This window comes from Homarus americanus, unplaced genomic scaffold, assembly GCF_018991925.1.
Source record: "Homarus americanus isolate GMGI-L3 unplaced genomic scaffold, GMGI_Hamer_2.0 scaffold23598, whole genome shotgun sequence".
In the NCBI taxonomy this organism is placed as follows: domain Eukaryota; kingdom Metazoa; phylum Arthropoda; class Malacostraca; order Decapoda; family Nephropidae; genus Homarus; species Homarus americanus.
The window spans coordinates 2123313-2144647 of NW_024731054.1; the positions used below are offsets into that span (position 1 = coordinate 2123313).

Genomic DNA, 21335 nt, shown 5'->3' on the forward strand with positions numbered 1-21335 from the left:
CTTCTTCAATCTTGAACTGCGACCCCTTGTGGGGCGAGCGTCCGCCGGCTTCAAGTAAGGACACTCAACTGAGTAATGCCCCCTGAGATGCTTATACACCTCAACTAGGTCCCCCCTTGCCCGTCTGTAGTATAAGCTAGGCAAGTTCAGGCGCTCCAATCTCTCAGGGTAGCTGAGGTGCCGAAGTGCAGGCACCAGTCTGGTGGCCCTCCTTTGAACATTTTCAACCAACTGACAGTCCCTAGCATATCTCGGTGACAGACTCCAGATGGGGAAGCACTTCACTCCTGAAGATCGTTACGAGGGACGGACCGTCTAGATATCTGAACGACCTTCTTATAAGACCCAATAATTTATTTGCCTGATTTACCTTCTTCTCACAATGGCCCGAGAACTTCAGCTCATTGTCAACATACACACCTAGGTCCTTCTCACACACAGTCTCAACTAGTGCAGTTTCTTCATCCCGTTGGGACATATGATACGCCTCCTTACCGTTGGTACGCCCCAGGTGCATCCTCTTACACTTCGTGACATTGAATCTCAGCAGCCATTTCTTCGACCATTCCTGGAGCCCACAGAGGTCCTTCTGCAGCTCTTCACAGTCCGCTTGGTTCTTAATTTCCCGAAATAACTTGGCGTCATCGGCAAACATTTGTATGGAGGAGTGTACAACGTCAGGCATGTCATTTATGAAACAAACAAACAACAGCGGGCCCAATACACTGCCCTGTGGTACCCCACTTGTTACAGGTACAGATGACGATTTCGTGCCATTAATCACCACACACTGCTTGCGGTCATGTAGAAAGTCTTCTATCCACGCTAGGACATTTCCCCGAATTCCGTACCCTTCCAGTTTGATTTTCAGCCTTTCGTGGGGTACACTGTCGAAAGCCTTGGCAAAATCTAGGTAAATATTGTCGATATTACCACCCCGTTCCAGAATATGGGTCCAAATATCCAATACCTTGAGCAATTGTGTTAAGCAGGAGCGCCCCGGCATAAAACCCTGTTGGCAATCTTTTACAAGGTTGTTTCGTATTAGATGTTCCATTGCGGCATCTCTGATAATGCTCTCAAGTACTTTACATATTATGCTGGTCAGGCTCACCGGTCTATAGTTGTTCGTGGAGTGACGATCGCCCTTCTTGAAGATAGGACCCACATAAGCCACTTTCCATTCACTGGGGACCATTTGTTCATCCAGGCATTTGCAAAACAGGATCTTCAGGGGCTCTGCAAGCTCGTTGCACAACTCTCTTAGCACTCTTAGCCCGTCTCCTCTTTTAGCTTTTCCATTTCAAATATATTTGTGTTTAAACTGGTTCGATGATAAGGCCTTTACAACCTTCTCTGGTAAGTTGTTCTAAGTTCTTGTTGATCTTTGTCTACAAGTGGCTTTATTTTATTTTAACAATGTACAACGAGCCCTGACAAAGCATGGTCTCATTTCAGTTTTACTTCTTTATCCTTTTAATTTTTTGATTACTTATCAGCTTAATAGTCGTTCAGGAGGCTGTTCCGTTCTTTGCTACGACCTTCATATTGCAGTGTTAATAGGGGAGGAAACAGCAGTACCCGGAGAAAACCGACTGGATAACGAGCTTATCAGTGGCAAAGAGGATAACCACAAGGAAAGAAGAAAACACGAAGTTCCCAAGCGCTTTCGTGTAATTCACACCTTCAGGGGTGAGTATAGACTGTCTGTACTCACCCCTGAAGATGTGAATTACACGAAAGCGCTTGGGAACTTCGTGTTTTCTTCTTTCCTTGTGGTTATCAGCATATACCTGGATCACGCGCAACTACAGTGATTTACTTGCATATATATATATATATATATATATATATATATATATATATATATATATATATATATATATATATATATATATATATATATATATATATATATATATATATATATAAAATATTATATATATATAAAACAAAAATTTCTTTTTTAATACAGGCTATAAAATTATAAAATTTCGAACACCGTTTCCACTCAAGAAAAATTTCAGTTTATAGAACTTGAATGAGTACTATTACTTTTTTTTTATCCTCTTCGCCACTGATCGGCTTGTTAGCCGCTTGGGCGATCGGTCACGACTCTTTTCCTTTATATTCTTCACCAAAAGGTCGGCTCGCTAGCCGCCCGGGCGATCGGTCACGTCTCTGTCACGCACTGTTGGCAAATACTGGGCATGCACCGGCTCCTGAATGTACCTGAACCCGCTCCAGTGTTGGTCAAGTCTTCTCTTGAAAGAGCTCACACTCGGTGCCGTCACAACACTCTCTGGTAGATTGTTCCAAGAGTTTACAACCCTCACTCCGAAAAAGTTTGCCCTCACGGTTTTCCGGACTTGCGGCTTCTTCAATCTTGAGCTGTGACCCCTTGTGGGGCGAGCGTCCGCCAGCTCCAAGTAAGGACACTCAACTGAGTAGTGCCCCCTGAGATGCTTATAAACCTCAACTAGGTCCCCCCTTGCCCGTCTGTAGTATAAGCTAGGCAAGTTCAGGCGCTCCAATCTCGCAGGGTAGCTGAGATGCCGAAGTGCAGGCACCAGTTTGGTGGCCCTCCTTTGAACATTTTCAACCAACTGACAGTCCCTAGCATATCTCGGGGACCAGATGGGGTGACAGTACTCCAGATGGGGAAGCACTTCACTCCTGAAGATCGTCACGAGGGACGGACCGTCTAGATATCTGAACGACCTTCTTATAAGACCCAATAATTTATTTGCCTGATTTACCTTCTTCTCACAATGGCCGAGAACTTCAGCTCATTGTCAACATACACACCTAGGTCCTTCTCACACACAGTCTCAACTAGTACATTTTCTTCATCCCGTTGGGACATATGGTACGCCTCCTTACCGTTGGTACGCCCCAGGTGCATCCTCTTACACTTCGTGACATTGAATCTCAGCAGCCATTCCTTCGACCATTCCTGGAGCCCACAGAGGTCCTTCTGCAGCTCTTCACAGTCCGCTTGGTTCTTAATTTCCCGAAATAACTTGGCGTCATCGGCAAACATTTGTATGGAGGAGTGTACAACGTCAGGCATATCATTTATGAAACAAACAAACAACAGCGGGCCCAATACACTACCCTGCGGTACCCCACTTGTTACAGGTACAGATGACGATTTCGTGCCATTAATCACCACACATTGCTTGCGGTCATGTAGAAAGTCTTCTATCCACGCTAGGACATTTCCCCGAATTCCGTACCCTTCCAGTTTGATTTTCAGCCTTTCGTGGGGTACACTGTCGAAAGCCTTGGCAAAATCTAGGTAAATATTGTCGATATTACCACCCCGTTCTAGAATATGGGTCCAAATATCCAATACCTTGAGCAATTGTGTCAAGCAAGAGCGCCCCGGCATAAAACCGTGTTGGCAATCTTTTACAAGGTTGTTTCGTAGTAGATGTTCCATCGCTGCATCTCTGATAATACTCTCAAGTACTTTACATATTATGCTGGTCAGGCTCACCGGTCTATAGTTGTTCGTGGAGTGCCTATCGCCCTTCTTGAAGATAGGACTCACATAAGCCACTTTCCATTCACTGGGGACCATTTGTTCATCCAGGCATTTACAAAACAGAATCTTCAGGGGCTCTGCAAGCTCGTTGCACAGCTCCCTTAGCACTCTAGGATGCACCATGTCAGGTCCAGGACTCTTATGGACCTTTAGCCTGGACAGTTTATTTCTAATACCCTCTTCTGTGAACACAATGTGGGTCAGTGCTGTGTCGAACCGTCTGTCCTCAAACGCAGGAAGGTTAGTTGCATCCTCTCTTGTGAACACTGAGGAAAAGAAGCTGTTCAATGCCTCAGCTTTATCCTGGTCAGAATCTGCGTAACTACCATCTTCAAGCCTCAGGTCTGATACTCCTACTCGCGTTTTCAATTTCGACTTTGCATAGCGGTAAAACGCCTTTGGGTTTGACTTGACCTCGCGTGCAACCAGCCTTTGGAACTCCTTTTCAGCCCTCCTACACTCTATCTTTGCTTGGTTTCTGGCTCTTGCATACATCCTCCTGTCTTGCTCATCGTTTGACCCAACCCACGTCTTGAATTTCTGGGTTTTCTTCTTAATTTTGTCGACCGCCGCATGGTTCATGTGTAGGGATCCCCTCGTATTCCTAGAAGCACTGGGTTTGGTCTTGGGTATATATTTATCGATCAAATGGGTCATTTTACTAGTTATGATATTCAGCGTAGTGTCTGCGTTCTTGTACCTTAATAAGTCAGGCCAGTTGATACCCCTCATCTCTTCCCTCATCCCATTGTAATTTCCCTTGTAATATTTGCACCTTGGCCTGGCCTTATCTTGAACTAGGTAACAGTTAAATCTGAATGACAACACTGTATGGTGACTGGTGCCAACTGGGGCAAGGTGTTCCAGTTTGGCCACCATACCCTCCTCGTTTGTTATGATGAGGTCAAGTGGCTTGGGTGTTTGCTCCCCTCTGTAATGTGTCGGGTCTCTCACATGTTGGAACAGAAAATTATCTCTCAGAGTTTCTACAAAAAGAGTAGCAGGATTATTCAAGTCATTCGGGGTTGACTCGTTTCTCCAGTCGATGTCGCCACTATTGTCATAGAAGTTCACATTGATTAAGCACCTAGTGAACACAGACACTGTAGGTATACAAACAATATTAAGAAACAGGTCATCTCAGCCAAAAGAAAAATAATAAATGCAGATAAGTTACAAGCTAGGAAGCGATCATATCAACAAAATTTAAATGAGTTTTCATTTGAGTTTTTGTTGGAGGTTTGTGGCTCTTGAAAAAAGTTGTATAGTGTAAATAGTTTCGACGTAAGAATCACCTGAATAATTAGACACACCTAACTTATATCACACAATTAAACACTTTGGCACTACCTGGGGTTAGATTAGTGTTAGGGTGTTTCAACTTTCATCATCGGGTGATCCGAGAACTGTTTTTTACTTTATCTTCTTCGCTAGTTGTCTGCTTACTAGCCGATGTTGTCATACATTTCTTTCTTTTTCTCTTTCATTATCCTCTTCCACGTTGATTTCATACACAATGATACTATTGAATCTTTCCCTAAGAATACCTGTAAACCTCCTCTCCTTGTCGCTGGAACAACACTCTCCCTCTTCAGCAGTCAGTGGTTGAATCATACGATCACTATCATCCCTGTCTCTTTCCAATATTCCTTCTAAACATTGAATCTTTCATTTGTAGATTCCCTCTTTCACACACAAGGTTGGTTTGAAATTCTTTCGGTATATATTCATATTATTTTTCTGTTGTTTTAACATTTATTCTCTAAGCTGGGTCGGGATAACCAAAGATTTACATTGGTTGATAATGTCCCCTGATAGGTGCCACGGGAACGCATATAGTAGAAAGTGAATCTCAGTGTACATCTGATGTCATTGTGTACATTTTTCTTAATGCTTTAGCTTATATCAGCCAGTTAGGTGGGCTCTACATCTTCGGTTACGAGGAAATTTTACCCTACGATCATTTTAGGTTCAGGACCTTTACTTATATCACAGATGACAGATTTTGCATAAGTCACGGTTTAAATAATGAGATTGGTGGAGTATCGTGATGCATGTGTTAGTTTATTGTGTCAGTACTTGTTTCTTTCATTAATGTGTGTATTAAACTGGATCAATAACATGCATACAATTTCTTTTGTATTTAACCCATTTTATGTTTGAAGTTCACATTGGAGTTTTTAATTAGGCTATATATTAATTAGAATTGTGTATGTGTGTGCGTGTGTCTGTGTGTGTGTGTGTGTGTGTGAGAGAGAGAGAGAGAGAGAGAGAGAGAGAGAGAGAGAGATGTAATGAGGTAAATCTCACATAGAAGATATAAGGTAGGAGTTTATAGTAGTAGAGTCGTAGAGTGAGGAAAGTTTGGTAGCGTGACGGTTAGTTATTTAACTGTATATTATATTCGTAGGGGGAATCTTCTAAACACCAATTTTAAGTACAGCTGTTTATTAATTAACTCAATGGCATGGACACATTAATAGATCATTACATTTACGTTACTAGACACTGACTCTCGGACACAGACATGAAATGGACGCACTTCCCACCGTAGGTAACTTACCCTTGGATCGCTCTGACAATGACTCACGTGTGACCTGAGGGAGGCCCAGCGGCTGGGGGATGTCTGTAGGTGCTACTGGACTTTGGTTCCTGTGGGTGACTGCTAGCTGGAGACTCGGTGCTGGGGAGGGAAGTCTCCCTCCCGACCTCGACTTGTGACGAGCATGACTCTGAGTTCTGTCTCGCACTGTCTGACTTTAGGAAGGAGCTGTTAGCCCCTTCCCTGTTATAAAAATAATGCCTCGTGGAAGGAGCTAAAGACCCCTTCCCTGTTCTGATAGTAAAGCCTGGTGGAAGAAGCTGCAGGCTCCTTATATTGGAGATCTCGAGCCGGCAGATGATCTCTCCTAATTAACACTAAACTGGTTAGATCTGGACAGCTGTGTTTGCGTGGTCATGTCGCCGGTCGGTAAAGCTTCCTAATTATTTCCACCCGGGTGTGTCTTCTTCAGGTGAATTTCTTTAACACGATCATAACGCCGGGTTAACTCAGGTACTTTGTGGCCGTGACCTCTCATGGGTCAGATCTTAATCTCACTGTAGGGTGTGTCAACTTGCGTGGGTGTACACCTGCTTATCTACTTTATGTTATGTGTGTTGCTCTTCTCTGGGCTGTAAGCTATGGTGTAATAAACAATCATTGGAGAGAGAGAGGGAGAGAGAGAGATTGTTAAATATATGTAGCCTCAAGTCCTCAGACAATGTACCAGCCTGCATTACGTTGCATCAAACTTAATAAAACAACAACAAAAACAACGAAATATTCTGGCCTGGAACAATACAGCGCGGCCTCTCCACCCTGAGCTCTGTACAAGCTAAATTTGACACTTTAGATAGCCAATTAGGTAGTACATTCTTACATCCTCACTTAGGAGAAATATACACTGTACGAACCACTGTGAATCTGGGTCTTGGATGTTGTAGAGCCTTCATTATGTAAACATAAGGTCAACAGTGAAGCTTTGTTAGGACGAAGTCAAGTGGCCGTCAGTGTTGCTGGGAGAGAGACAGTTACGGCTGCAAGTTACTGATGATCCAATCAACGTAGTAGTTCACGCTGGTGTAGACGCCCTGGGTGTTGGGAGTTCCACATTCAAGAGGTCCGTGGCTAGTAAGACCCACCACATAGGTTCTGGAATTTAAAGTGCTTCCTAGGGTCAGAGGTCCACCTGTAAAGAGAATTAATATTTGCTGAGAAGTTTTAATATGAAGTTTATGTAAAATTATGTAAATGAGAGGTCTTGAGATTAAAATTTAATTCTATATACACGTGAAACTATTCAAACCAGACTACTCAAAGTGAAATGAAATAATACAACCAAGCATATACTTAGGAGGTCAAATTTTGAACAATATAAAGAGACGTAATGGTGGACAAGTCGCCCCTCTTGTCATATAGGAAGTTTCACCACACCATAATAACACTGATGCTGGTAAGAGAAATACGTAGACTGTTGAGCTCGTCTGTTTACTTCTGTCCATATACCAAATTTAGTTAAAATTCATTGTTATTTGAGTAACCGTGTTTACAGACGAACAGAGAGAGTCAAGGATGGAGGTGCAATTTCTCATCCTATTGTTATTATTCCTGTTGTTTTTATAAATGTCTGAGTAAACAACTAACGTCTTTAACCACGTATCTCAAGTAGATCAATACTGCATATTATATAACAACTATTATAAATTACATAAAAAGTTGTTCCTTTATCATTTCAGTTCATTAAATGTCTCGTAATATATAATATCTTGTCATAACACATAATCAGAAGAATGCATCAGAATGTGATATTATTATCGAGTTTGGTCACTACCTGTATGGACACTTATGGAGATTTGTAATTAAGTCAATTATATTGGTAAATGTTAACTAGACATTGATTAAAAAGATCATTCTCAAGAGTTTATGTCATTTACGGGTCCTTAATTCTCGTTATCAGATAATGGGCTTTTACAATGCTCGTTCTGTGAGTTTCGTTTTTGATGAAGATGTGTCACTGACTAACCTGAGTCTCCTCTGCATGTGTCTCTGCCGTCCCCACCAGCGCATAATACTGAGTTAGGGTTCGGGTTAGAGCTCGTCCTTCTCTGACAATCCGCAGAGTCTTGGATGGGCAGCTGCACCTGCTGCAGGACGTCGGGCCTGAGGGATTGCCTTGAGTCTGTTGGACATAAAAGGCATGGATTTGTCTTCCAGTTTACATTATTTTTCACTTAATCAACACACACACACACACACACACACACACACACACACACACACACACACACCATCTAATGTTTTTCAGTTTTATTTAAAGGATCCAGCTTTCAGATCCAAAGATATCAATGCCAGGATTTAAGAGATCATGAGAAACAGTCCCCAGTCCTCAAGTGTAGGAACCAACTTAGTCATGGGTGTCTGCCAAGGCTGTATGCTAATGGATGAACCTCAAAAATCAGTGTGTGAAGGACTTGCTTTAGATATTTAACGAACACCGCTGTAAAAGACGATACCGTCTCTAGCAGGAAGGGAAAATGTTGTCCAAATTATTTCCAATAATAAACTATACAGTAGAATGAACGTATTTTTAGATGTTATCGTTATTCTTCAGCTCAAGGCGACCAGTACGGTGCGTTGTTACATCTTCACTTACGAGGAAATTTCATAATTGAAATATTTGTGAACTTGGACACTTACCTCTAGAGATGAGGCCCCAACCTGCAGCCCAGCCTAGCTTTCCCCTGTACTGCTGCACCGAGAAGCCCAAATCCTGCACGGGGTTACGAGGCAAGCAGATAGGCACAACAAAAACTGTAATACAATATTATTCATTTAACCAGAGTTGTGTTGGAGAACTTACATATACATCCACTGCTGCACTGTCAGTGTCCGGGTATCACGGCAAATATCCGTTTTACACTACGGCTAAACAACACATTTGATGATAATCGGTTAATTAATAGGACAGGTTGGATGTACACAAGCATACAGACTAACTAGTTAAGGGACACCTAACACTAAAACTTAACTCATTCTAAGCTTCAAAATTCACTTGTAATTGTATGAAAGATCGACAGACAGACAGACTGTTGCTTCAGTCGGCATATTCCCGAAATCAGGGACAGGAGGGAGGTAATAAGAACAGTAAGTTAAAAGCTTATTGGAATCACTTTAAAAACTAGAATGGTTCAAATGACTAAATACCAGAATATAAGGACTTGCTTACCGGAGTAAAAAAATAATGGACAGTCTCCAGAAAGGAGTACCACAAGGCTCCACCTTCTGGAGTATTTTGTCACAGACAAATGATTAAAACCTCAAATACTAACGAACATCGAGGACAGCCGGCCTAGACAGCCTTATGAGGGCGATGTCGTTACAGCTCCTGCAGCCTCTCTGATAGTCAGGGTGGTTGATGACTCTCTCAATAGGGATGTCTTGTGGGGTGGGAGCGCACCTCCCGCCTTCACAGTCAGGGTTTGTCGACAGTGTGTGCTCGCCCACCCTGGCAACAACTCTGTGAAAAGTTTAATAATATGACAAATAGCACAAATAATCATGTCAACAATACCGTCACAGTTTACAAATATCAAAATTAACATCAATAGTTGATGTCAATTAATGATCGGTGAAGAACTAACAAACGGGAGAGAGAAATTAAAAAATACTTTGGGAAGCTAAATCGTCGCCAGGCAGTGAGGTATCAGGGCTTGGTCTCCATATTTCAACACCTCACCTGCGGTGTTCCCCAGGGGACCAAGATGGGACCACTGTGCTTCCTCATCCTGATCAACGACGCTCTATCGGACACTCCTCACAGGTGGAAGTACGTGAATGACTGCACTGTGGGGGTTTCAGCGGACAACACTGCACCAGACTACTCATCGCTACAAGGCACCCTGGACAGGCTACAGGCATGGACTATGGAGAACAAGGTCACCATCAACCACACCAAAACCGTAGTCATGCACATCAATATTGCCATCACTCCAGTGCAAGCCCCAGCAGTCACAGTGGTTGCCCATCCTCTCCAGCTGATGCAGTCTGCCAGACTCCTGGGTGTAACTATAGACAACAAACTTGACTGGAAGGCCCATGTAAATAACACAGTCAAGGCAGCCTCGTACCGTCTCTACATGCTATGACCACTTAGGTCACTTGGGACACCCACGCCAGAGCTGAAGACCATCTACAACGCCTTTATTCTCCCCAAACTAACGTATGCATCACCAGCCTGGTCGTCTTCTCTCAACTCCACCCAACGACGTCAGCTAGAGAAGGTACAGAAAAGGGCCTGGAGAATCATGCTCGGCGCAGAATACTCCGGCTACACCAACGCTCTCTCCACCCTGGAAATACCATCCCTCAGTGACCTCCACCACCAAGCACTGGAAAGGTTTGGCAGTGGACTACTGCACCATCCTCGTCATCGCCACCTCCTGCCACCTGCAGCCCCCCACCCAACTCGCTCAGTCCGCCACTACAACAAAATTCAGCCCATAAGAGCCCGCACTGATAGATATAAGAACAGCACCATCCCATCTATTGTTAAAATAATAAACAACTGATTTATGTACTGTACAGCCCTGTAAATGTATTCAATGCATATTATATCATTATGTCTAAATCAAATGTAGTCTGTATATTTTCAGCCACCGGCTGCAACTCTATTAATAAATCGTTTATTATTATTATTATTACACACACACACACACACACACACATTTCCTCTTATTCTTACTACTTTAAAGATGTGTTGTGCCTCGGTACTGTCCTCACCTCCCGCAACAAGGCCCCAAGTCTGGTTTATCCCGTGTCACCTCACACAAGCCACCATCACCCGGCCATCAACAGGATAAACCTTAGAAAAATGTGAACAGTTTACTTACTGTCTAATGTTATTTGAAGACTTGAAGCAATGAGCAGCACTCAGGACGTAGCGGTCACTGATGAGGACGCCTCCGCAGAAGAATATGAACCCACCATCACCTGTTGGCATACATAAGATCAACCAAGATGTACAGCAGCTTACCTTCTCTAAGTCTCCCTCAGTCTGTCTCTAATCATCTCTTATTGGTTTCTCTATTTTCTCTGCGCCTGTCTTTCCGTCTATGTGTGTCTATTTCCTTCTGTCTCTATGTACAATACTTCGTCTTCTGTTTATCTGTTTCCTTGGCTGTCTATATTTCTATTTATGTTTATCCATCTTTTTCCATCAATCATTCAGACGACCTTCATCTTCCATTTACAAACAGTACAATCCGTTGTGTCCATTTATTGGTTGCTGGTTGGAAAGGAAGTCAAAAGTGGGCGGAATTAGTTTAATATGTTTAGTTAATTGTCTTCTGTTTGCTTTGGAAGTCAAAAGAGGTCGGATTACAGCTAAAACTCGTTGCTGATTTGATGCTACTTTCTACAGAAACCAAAAGTGGGCGGAGCTTTGTTGACTGGTGAATTCAATAACATAGAATACTATACACCAAGACGATAACAAAACCGTTACTGACTCGGACTATTGAACGTTTTACCTAACTCCGTCATCCAGACCATACCTCAATAATATAGATAAATTTGTAAGTCAAGCATAAACTAAAACTGTGTAAAACAAAAATATCACAATACAAAATATTTACTGTTCTTTGTCCCGGCAAAAAGCACCATCCACGGCCAAGCAAGGAGAGGGGCATCTTCTCCGTCAATGATCCTGTCAGTTAGGGCTGAAACACCACATTGTGAGGGCAGTAGAGAACCACCAGAGACCTGCGGCCCATCTGGACGAGGAGGGATGGCTGAACTGAAGGAAGTGCAGCACACAAGCGGTTCGGTTATAAATGTACACAAAGATCTGTCGGGAGAGATAAGGCCCTTTAGTCAAACACACACACACACACACACACACACACACACACACACACACACACACACACACACACACACACACACACACACAAACACACACACACACACACACACACACACACACACACACACACACACACACAAAGCAAGCAAAAGAAAAAAAATGGAATCTCTGCATATAGCTATGAGGCTCTGAACTATTAGCCTGTTCAATACACGGAAACAAACTGTGAAGATGAAGATCGAGCGTTGACGGAGACGTGGAGTGACGCGTCTGTTATGGCAGGCGTCCGCCAGGTGTCACCACACTGGTGGTGCATGACATAATAGTGGTGGTGTATGACATGATAAAGGGTTCACACACTATGTATAACATCGCGAATCAATCAACAACCAAAAGCGGGGGGATTTTAGTCGAAAAGTTGATTATAGGTAACAGAGACTTGACACTTACCTGCGTAACTCATTGAGGGATCCTGAGGGAGCGGAACCAGAACGGATTTGTCGTAGTAGCGTAAGCAGTGACGGGCAGCTCTCTATCTTAATACACACTCCTTCACGCTTGTCTTTCCGGCATTCTGAAATGAAGCAAAACATCGTCATTATTACACGAGAAAACAAAATAAACAGGGGTCAGGATTGTGGAGGCCGGCCTGAGTGTGATGTTGTCTATTTTCTGATTATGGGGGAAATGTGGCGTAGGAACGTGTGTGGTGAGTCCAACACCAGGTCAAGGCCACCTCTTATAGGTGGCCTTGGCCAGGCACAGTGACTGTTGGTTAAAAAGAAACATTTATAAATTTACTGACTGGTGGAGGGGAGACACTGGGGGGTCACCTTCCTAAACCTCTCACTATGATCCTCTCGCCCACTAATAATGTTACAATTACCTAAACGGTTGACTGAAACTAAAACAAAAACATAACATTTAAAAGTACATAAAAAATACAATGAGTCAACCTGAAGTCGATACATTCACCAGTTAGGAAACAAAATTAAGGAAGATAATCTTTCAAATAATTCTGAACGTTAATTTTGTCTTCTAATGCGGTCAAGGGAAAGTGTATAGTCTTAATGTTACATGCTCTTACATTTTAAGTGAGATTGAGTGAAAACATTCCTGTAAAAACCTTTGAGAATGAGACCCTTGGACTACCAGTTTTTAACAACTCTTGATGATATGGTGAGTGTCACAACGAGAATGCCTGGCAAGTTCATGAGCAGGTTCAGACTTACACCAGGAGTGGTTTCTAAAAAAGATTCTTTAGTACAATTTTCCCGGTAAATGGAGGCGGACTAATGTGTCTAATTGGCGAACCTGAACTCCAGCACAACATTGTTCAACTGACCTTAAGAATATTTGAAAATATTCTGTACGACAATGATGTGTTGAGTTGGTGCTAAAGTGAATATAATTAGCTAAGGCAGATGGCTCATCAGATTTTCGGCCATTTTTTGTGTTATTCATCTGTTGCAGCTTAGTTTAGGGAGCTCTTCGTCAGAACCTTTGATATAACTAATGTCAGATACAAACTGGGGACAAGTGTGAAGATGTGGTGAAACACGTCAAGATAAAGGTGGGTGAGACTGTCAGTGTATGGACAGCAGAAGTCTCGTTGTTCTCTTTGTTACCTACAAGACTCCCTGAAACATGGCAACATCTGCCATCTACTGGAGTGGTCGTTTTGGTAAAGAGATTAAGGTTTTATCATCTATTTACGCAGAGTTTTATTATTTTGTAATAAGGGTTAATTTTGTTTACAATAATTATGCTGACTTAATTTATGATGAACATCAGCGTTCAATTTCTCAAGTCAACCACTTGGGTGCTTGTTCACATCTTTAGTTACAAGGAATGTTCGCCATATGAACCTTTGTTAATCCTTGGACAGTGGCCAGGACTGTGAATAACACCTGATGTTTATCATGTGACCGACAGTGAAGGTGAGAGATGGGGGTCACTTTGTTTCGTCGCAACAATCCGCTCTGTCATTAACTATAACTACTACACTTCTTCCATATCTAGGATAAGGGGCCACCTTCATAGTACAGTACAATATTGATATCACACGAGAGTTACTGTATGTTAACTTTGTACCTAAATATATACTGATGCTCACATTTCTGAGTAAATTTTGATAATCATATTTTGCTGCAGCCCGTCACTCCCCTCTCACTGTGTGCTGTCACCCGCGTTGGTTCCTTCCTGTCTACTAACTACTGCAATACATGGATTAAGGATGGTAAAAATCTGGACATTAGACGGTCTTAAACCATACCAGCGAGAAAATATAAGTCGAGAACCAGTGCATGCCCAGTAGTTGCCAACAGTGCGTAACAGAGACGTAACCGACCGCTCAAGTGGCTAACGAGCCGACCAGTGTCGAAGAGGATAAGGTAAAGAGACAGAAAGACTGCGTTTAGTACACTTACTTGTTCCAATATTTTGTGCCTCGCTGCCCACAACCATCGCTATCACCAACACTATCACAGGCAGTTGCCCCATATTGGCCACACCTGCAAGGAAAATTATTCATTATATTATCATCATCATTAATATCATCATCACAGCTCATGTCACCATTACATCATCAGCTTCTACACATTATCATAACCACCACATTTCTGGTACACCATCACCGCTGTCCTCGCAAGTTTATCTTTTCCTCATTCATATGTAATTGCCCAGTACAGTCAACATCATAATGTTCTGCACCCCTGGGTCTGACGGCCTTCACAATGATCACTGACTGAGGCCATATTCATTTGGTAAAGCTGGTACTTGTGACTGTGTGATGCATTGTGTAGCCTACAGTAGATTTGAGGACAGTGAGGCAAGCACAGGTCCTCCTACATAGATGTGAGGGCAGTGAGGCAAGCACAGGTCCTCCTACATAGATGTGAGGGCAGTGAGGCAAGCACAGATCCTCCTACATAGATGTGAGGACAGTGAGGCAAGCACAGGTCCTCCTACATAGATGTGAGGACTGAGGCAAGTACAGGTCCTCCTACAAGATGAACATGACAATTTAAACCAAGAATTTTTTGTAGTATTGCAGGCCATAAGGAAGTATTACAGGCGCTTCTCGTGACACATAAAGCCCGCACAGTAAATATTACTCATATAACCAATTTTTTCCACTGAAATAGATAAGAAAGAACTCACAAGTTATCAGTAACAGTCGACTAAACACCATGGGGACACAGTAATAATGTAATCACTGCACACAGTATATAGTTTCAACACTAAAACATTTTTTTCTCGTTACAAATGTCCAGATTCTGTGAAAGAAGTAAAGTGGTTGTGGCGAGGTATCAACTTTCACATTCCCTGATGGTGTTCTGCACATACTGTCCTCACCTGTTGATCATTTAAATACGGTTCCTAATAATTTACGATGGGACGTAATAATAAAGACAACTTATACGTTACCAGCGTCAACAGGACGGAGAAGAGCACCGTGTACCACCCTGAGCTCAGTGATCAGCAACAGACGGTGGCCGGATGCTACAGTACACGTTCGAGTGGAGGCTCTGGACTTTTCGTGGCGACTGTCCCGACTCGACTACCCTAGACGGACCGTAGTCACCGTACACCTCTGTAGGAGAGCCTTGGTAGTGTTGCTGGTGCTCAATGCCACATATTTCCGGCGTCTTTTTTTTCCTATATTTCACGAGTATGTCTAGAAGCAAAGACTATCATTAACCCGAGTGCTTATGAAATAGTATGACTTCATCCTTATTTGAGTGACGTGTATGTGTAACTAACAGAGTGTAGGCTATTATGTCTCATGTCTAGAGGTCCGAGATTGGCTCCTCCCATCCTCGATCTGTTACTGACAGCCCTGAGCAGTGTGACCTCCTCCTTTCGCCTCTTTTTCTCTTCTTCTTCTTCTTCTTCTTCTTTATATATTTTATATTCTTATCACCATCAGTGTGCACCAGTGTCACTTCTTAGTCATGTCACTCTCATGTTTCATCAGTTACTGTCATATATTACCTGCTACTTTCTTGAGTCACTTACCACTGTCACGTGTTACCTGTATTGCTGTTACCTGCTGTGGTTACTGTGTTATAAAGCTCACACATGAAAGTCTGCCACGGAATCGTGGGTCATATTTTTCCTAGAGCGAAAACTTATGGCGGTAATTGCGAAGAATTTTGGAGCCATGAAAGGGTTAACACCACCTGCCTCCCTATACCACACTACCACCACCACCACTACCTGCCTCCCTATACCACACTACCACACGACTTTAACCCACAACAACAATAAATTTCCAGATCATTCTCACAATTAATTCAACACAAACGCACTCAGTTATTTCTCTTCGCCGGAGGAAAAACGTTTACACTCTTTTTATTGATTTACCTAGACCAGTTCCTAAGGTTGAAGACAGGGAAAAGGATGGTGCATAACTTGAGGAAAGGTTTAGCCAAGGAGAGCGGAGGAAGGCGAGTTTGTTGACTGTCTAGAAATAATCCCATGCACTGAGGGGTAAAGGGAAGGGGGGGGGGTGTTCCTTTCATTGTTTATTTTTCATGTATTATTTAGCCAGAGAATGTAGCCTTTGTGAACTGATGTGATACTCTACTGCAAGGTGACACACCGACCTCTGCCACATTACCATCTACCTTTACCACACTACCACATGTGGCCACACACTTGAACACTACGTCCTCGACTGTGTGAAGATAGAACCTTTTAGGGACAGGTCCAAGCACACTGCGTGTGAAATGGCACAACACTTCATCGCTAATGGCAAGATAGCCGACATATTAAGATTGTATCCACTTTTTTGCACTTAGTAACTATATAAATTCTCATGTACAGAACCAAATACGCAATGTGCTTGAATACCTCTCACGTAAATGTGAATAACAAAGTGTGAGGCCAGACATACTGCCTCACACGCCTGTACTCACGCATTTGTGAATAAGTTACCCTTTTTGTATAGAACTAAACAAATAATGTAAATGAAATACTGTGTAACATTCAGTGCCATAATATCCTGACAACGGGGGTTAATTATTATGACCCTTTGTAAACTCTACTCTATAATCCTTTTGTGCTACCGCTCACAGGATGAGTGTGGGGTGCACAATAAAGTAGCCGCTGTAAGCGGCAAAATCAAAATCAACACTACCACCTTCTTCCCTACCACAGTATAAGCGGGGTCAAGAGGAACGTCAGATGAGAGGATAAATGAATTAGTACTGTCAGTCAGATATATACAGTGAAGCTGTCTTATCCAAGGGCGGGTTGAGGTAAAGGGAGAGAGAGTGAGAGGGGTGAGGGAGACGGAGAGGGTTAGGGGTGAGGGAGACGGAGAGAGGGAGGGTTAGGGGTGAGGGAGACGGAGAGAGGGAGGGTTAGGGGTGAGGGAGACGGAGAGAGGGAGGGTTAGGGGTGAGGGAGACGGAGAGAGGGAGGGTTAGGGGTGAGGGAGACGGAGAGAGGGAGGGTTAGGGGTGAGGGAGAAGAGAGAGAAAAAAAGAGGGAAGGAGAGAGGGGTAAGTGTGAAGGAGAGGATGGGAGGGAGAAAAGGGAAGGAGGAAGAGAAAAATGGAGAGGAAGAGGAGAAGGGAGAAGGAGAGAAAGAGGGTAGGGAGAAGGAGAGAAAGAAAGGGGGGTATGGTTGTTACTGAGGCACCCCCCATACTCCCCTCCTACTCCTCCCCCGAAGACAAGCAATTAGTGAATTAAAATAAGTAATAATGTTGACTCCAGGCGGCCATTTACTCCGACAGTAGATAAGAAACACGTGCCATAGGGTCCACTCTGAAAACCTTGGGCGTTTTTTTCTTCAATTTTTGGAAATATTGGTTTCCATAATTGAAATTGAAATATTTCTTCAATATCTCAGTAAATACTGACTGTAGGAGAACAAATACGATGCTTACACCAATGTTTTAAGGGCCAGGTATGATGATGGTGGTGTCTAGAAGGTAATTTGGTGAATATTTGGCCTCTCATTAATCTAGAAACCTCTGCTATTATCTAAGCATGTCAACAATTTGTCGATTGTGATGTTTTAAGGACTGTTATAGAATTTCACCTTACTTTTGCATCTCCAGAGACACACCAAAAGGAAATAGTGTTTAAATAAGTAACTGTAGAAGATGAGGCGAAATCAGCTTGTTTTTTAACTGTTTCTGCAATGTCTACCAATGTCCTACCAGGACTGGTTCTCTCCAGTCCTGCGTAATAATGGAGGAGGAGGACGCGCTGGGTTCGAGTTCGAGTGCAGGTTCAAGTGCTGGATTCAAGTACCCATCTTAGTTGCCAGTTTCAATTTCAAATCCAAGGAGGTTAAGGTTTAAGTCAGGAGTTCTAGTTTCAAGTTTAAGAGTCACGGAAGTATATCAGGAAGAGTTAAGAGTGAAAGGCCCTCACTGCATGGAATCCAGGGAAAAAAGTCACAGAAGAAAAAGTCACAATACAAACACAGTACACACAAACATATAGATATATAGGTCACCTCTGAGCATCCTCACCAACCAGCTCTCTCTACATCACGCTTGTAACCATGCTGCCTTCCCAGCACCAAGCTGCATTGTACATCCAATACAACATGTATATAGAGAGCACATTGTGAGTTTCCTTTCTCCAACCCATCCTGAGTGTGAACACAAATATCCCATACCCCACAACCTCAATGTAACCTCACACCAAACACCTGGCCAAAAAAAAAATTACCGGAGTAGACAACATGTGGTCACAGTGACTTAACCTAACCTATATACATATATAACCTTTTCCCTCTATATATTTTGTTAGTATTTATTGAAAATAATTTTTACGTAACAATGAGTACATGCATACCAAACATGTCACTCGCAAAACCAAGTTGTGGTGGAAGTGTGTTAAAAGATCCAGTGTTCACTTTCGGGGCAGTATGACGACAAACCTACAGAGAGGAACTCCAGAAATAGGCCAGCCTCACAACCATGCGGAATGCCATCATATATAAATAGTGTTGTCAATATGTACATAAGAACATAAGAAAATAAGGAGTCTGCAAAAGGCCGGTTGGCCTGTGCATGGCAGCTCCTGTCGAGAGTTACTACCACTCTCGATCATCCATGAATCTATCCAGTCTCCTTTTGAAACTTTCCAGAGTTCCCGCACTTACTACAAAGTTGCTAAGCTTGTTCCACTCGTCCACCACCCTATTTGTGAATCAGTTTCTTCCTATCTCCCTCCTAAACCTAAACTTATCCAACTTGAATCCGTTGCTCCGAGTCCTATCCTGCTCGGATATTATAAGAACTTTATCTATATCCCCTTTATTGATTCTTTTCACCCACTTAAATACTTCTATCATATCTCCCCGCACTCTTCGTCTTTCTAGGGAATGCAAGTTAAGTTTCTTTAGCCTATCCTGATATGGAAGGTTTCTAAGTCCCGGAATCATTTTTGTCATTCTTCGCTGCACCGACTCAAGTGAATTTATATCCATTCTATAATAGGGGCACCAGAACTGAACCGCATAATCGAGGTGTGGCCTGACTAGCGCAAGATATAGTTGCAATAAGACCTCTGCACTCTTGTTACTTACACTTCTAGATATAAAACCCAATACTCTGTTTGCCTTATTTCGAACATTAACGCACTGTTTTCTCGGCCGTAGGTCCGGGCTTACAAGTACCCCTAGGTCTCTTTCACAAGTCGACTTCTCTAGGTTGATGTTGTTAAGGCTGTATACATTATAAGTATTTGTTCTTCCAATATTAAGTACGCTGCACTTGCTGGTGTTGAATTTCATTTGCCATTTTTCAGACCACCCCTGCAGTTTATTTAGATCCTCCTGTAATGCATTTGCATCCTGCCCTGAATTAATTTGCCGCCCTATTTTGGTGTCATCCGCAAACTTGCTTATGTCACTGCTGATCCCAGTATCCAGATCGTTTATGTAGATTATGAACAAGAGTGGGCCAAGTACTGACCCCTGGGGAACCCCACTGGTTACACGGCCCCACTCAGATTTAACACCATCTACGTTGACCCTCTGCGTTCTATCGGTAAAAGTCGTGTATTGTCAGTTAATCACTGTTTTAAGATATTTTTTGTTTTACTACTTTATTTGTTTAACGTATTTAAATAAAATGTGACTTTTTTCCTGTCTTTATTTCCGTTCACCACTGCATGACTGAGGTGACCTGAAGGTATTTTTGTTGTGAAATTGCTCTAGTATTGAAATTTCTACGGGTTACATCAAGTCGTTGTCTCAGGTGCTTTATGTGGTTTTAAGTTGCTATTCCTCGTTACTCGTTTGATGAGCGATATTTATTTTCCTTGTAAGTAAGTGCAAGAAATAAGTACAGTGTATTTAAATGTTTTATTTAGCCCTCACAGCTACAGTCACTACCCACTATATTATTGTGTCAGCTCTGGTCACATGCCACCACTTGTCTAGTTGGTGAAAATAAAATAAAAAAAATTATTTTTCATTTTTTATTAAAGGGAAACGAAAAAGGTAAGTTGGAACAGTGATATGTAAATATAATCTCTTAAAATAAAGGTAAACTTGTTTCTTAGTTTATTTGATAATATAGGTAGCAAGAGTAGCGAGTGGTGGACTGAGTAGACGAACACTGTTCACTGGAGCTGTTCATTAGGTTTAATAATTATTGATTATGGGATATAATTGCATTACATGTCGTAACACATGTCGATTACTGTAACAAAATTGAACACAATGACTTGGTTCACTCCTGACTCAAAACTCTCCACGAAGCTCATGGCGATTCTCGAATCATGAGTCGAGTCCATAACAATAGTAGCCGTCAAGGCCAACAGTTGTGTGTGTTGTCGATGGAAGGAAGAGAGTTCCTTGTCAGCGTAGTGTGAGTGTCAACGACAGTTTCTTAGCGCCAAATTGTTTAGCATTTGCCCATTTCGTTCGTTCGTCCATTTGGTTTACTGGCCGTCAACGCCTGGGTCATTACGGCCGGAGATTTGTTCAGCAAAATGTCAAAGAGAAGACTACCATGTTTTCCCGGGCAAAGAAGGTGAGTAAGCTGTGTACAGTAGTGTTGGTGAGGGCAGTAACGAGAGCATGTGACGGTTGAAGAGGTCTGGTGACGGATGAAGAGGTCTGGTGACGGATGAAGAGGTCTAGTGACAGATGAGGTAAGATTGTAGGGTTCACCCACCACTGTTTTGTTATACTAGAACTCGTCAATTAACACTCTAGACTAGTCCTGTTGGAGTTTCCTGTCTCAGTGTGATTCTCTTGTCATATTACCTTCCGAAGTTAAAATCCTCATTCACTTATCTTAGGTGGTAATCATAAGGACGACGCCTCAGTGAACAACTGTAACAACAGTACTTGTCTGATTTTACCCAGCACGTAAATTACCATCAAATATTTCCAAAGT

The 21335-nt window shown here is 42.6% G+C and overlaps 1 protein-coding gene across 1 annotated transcript; it reads right to left on the reverse strand.

Annotated features, from left to right (window-relative positions):
* Nucleotides 1-5981: 5981 nt before the first annotated feature.
* Nucleotides 5982-15531, reverse strand: LOC121867492 (phenoloxidase-activating factor 3-like). The gene is made up of 9 exons (XM_042367445.1): nucleotides 15385-15531; nucleotides 14385-14468; nucleotides 12406-12529; nucleotides 11726-11937; nucleotides 10982-11081; nucleotides 9422-9609; nucleotides 8790-8903; nucleotides 8116-8271; nucleotides 5982-7281 (listed from the first exon to the last, which is right to left on the reverse strand). Exons 2-9 carry the CDS (start codon nucleotides 14455-14457, stop codon nucleotides 7124-7126), a joined length of 1125 nt encoding a protein of 374 aa, XP_042223379.1. The 5' UTR covers nucleotides 14458-14468; nucleotides 15385-15531; the 3' UTR covers nucleotides 5982-7123.
* Nucleotides 15532-21335: the final 5804 nt, after the last annotated feature.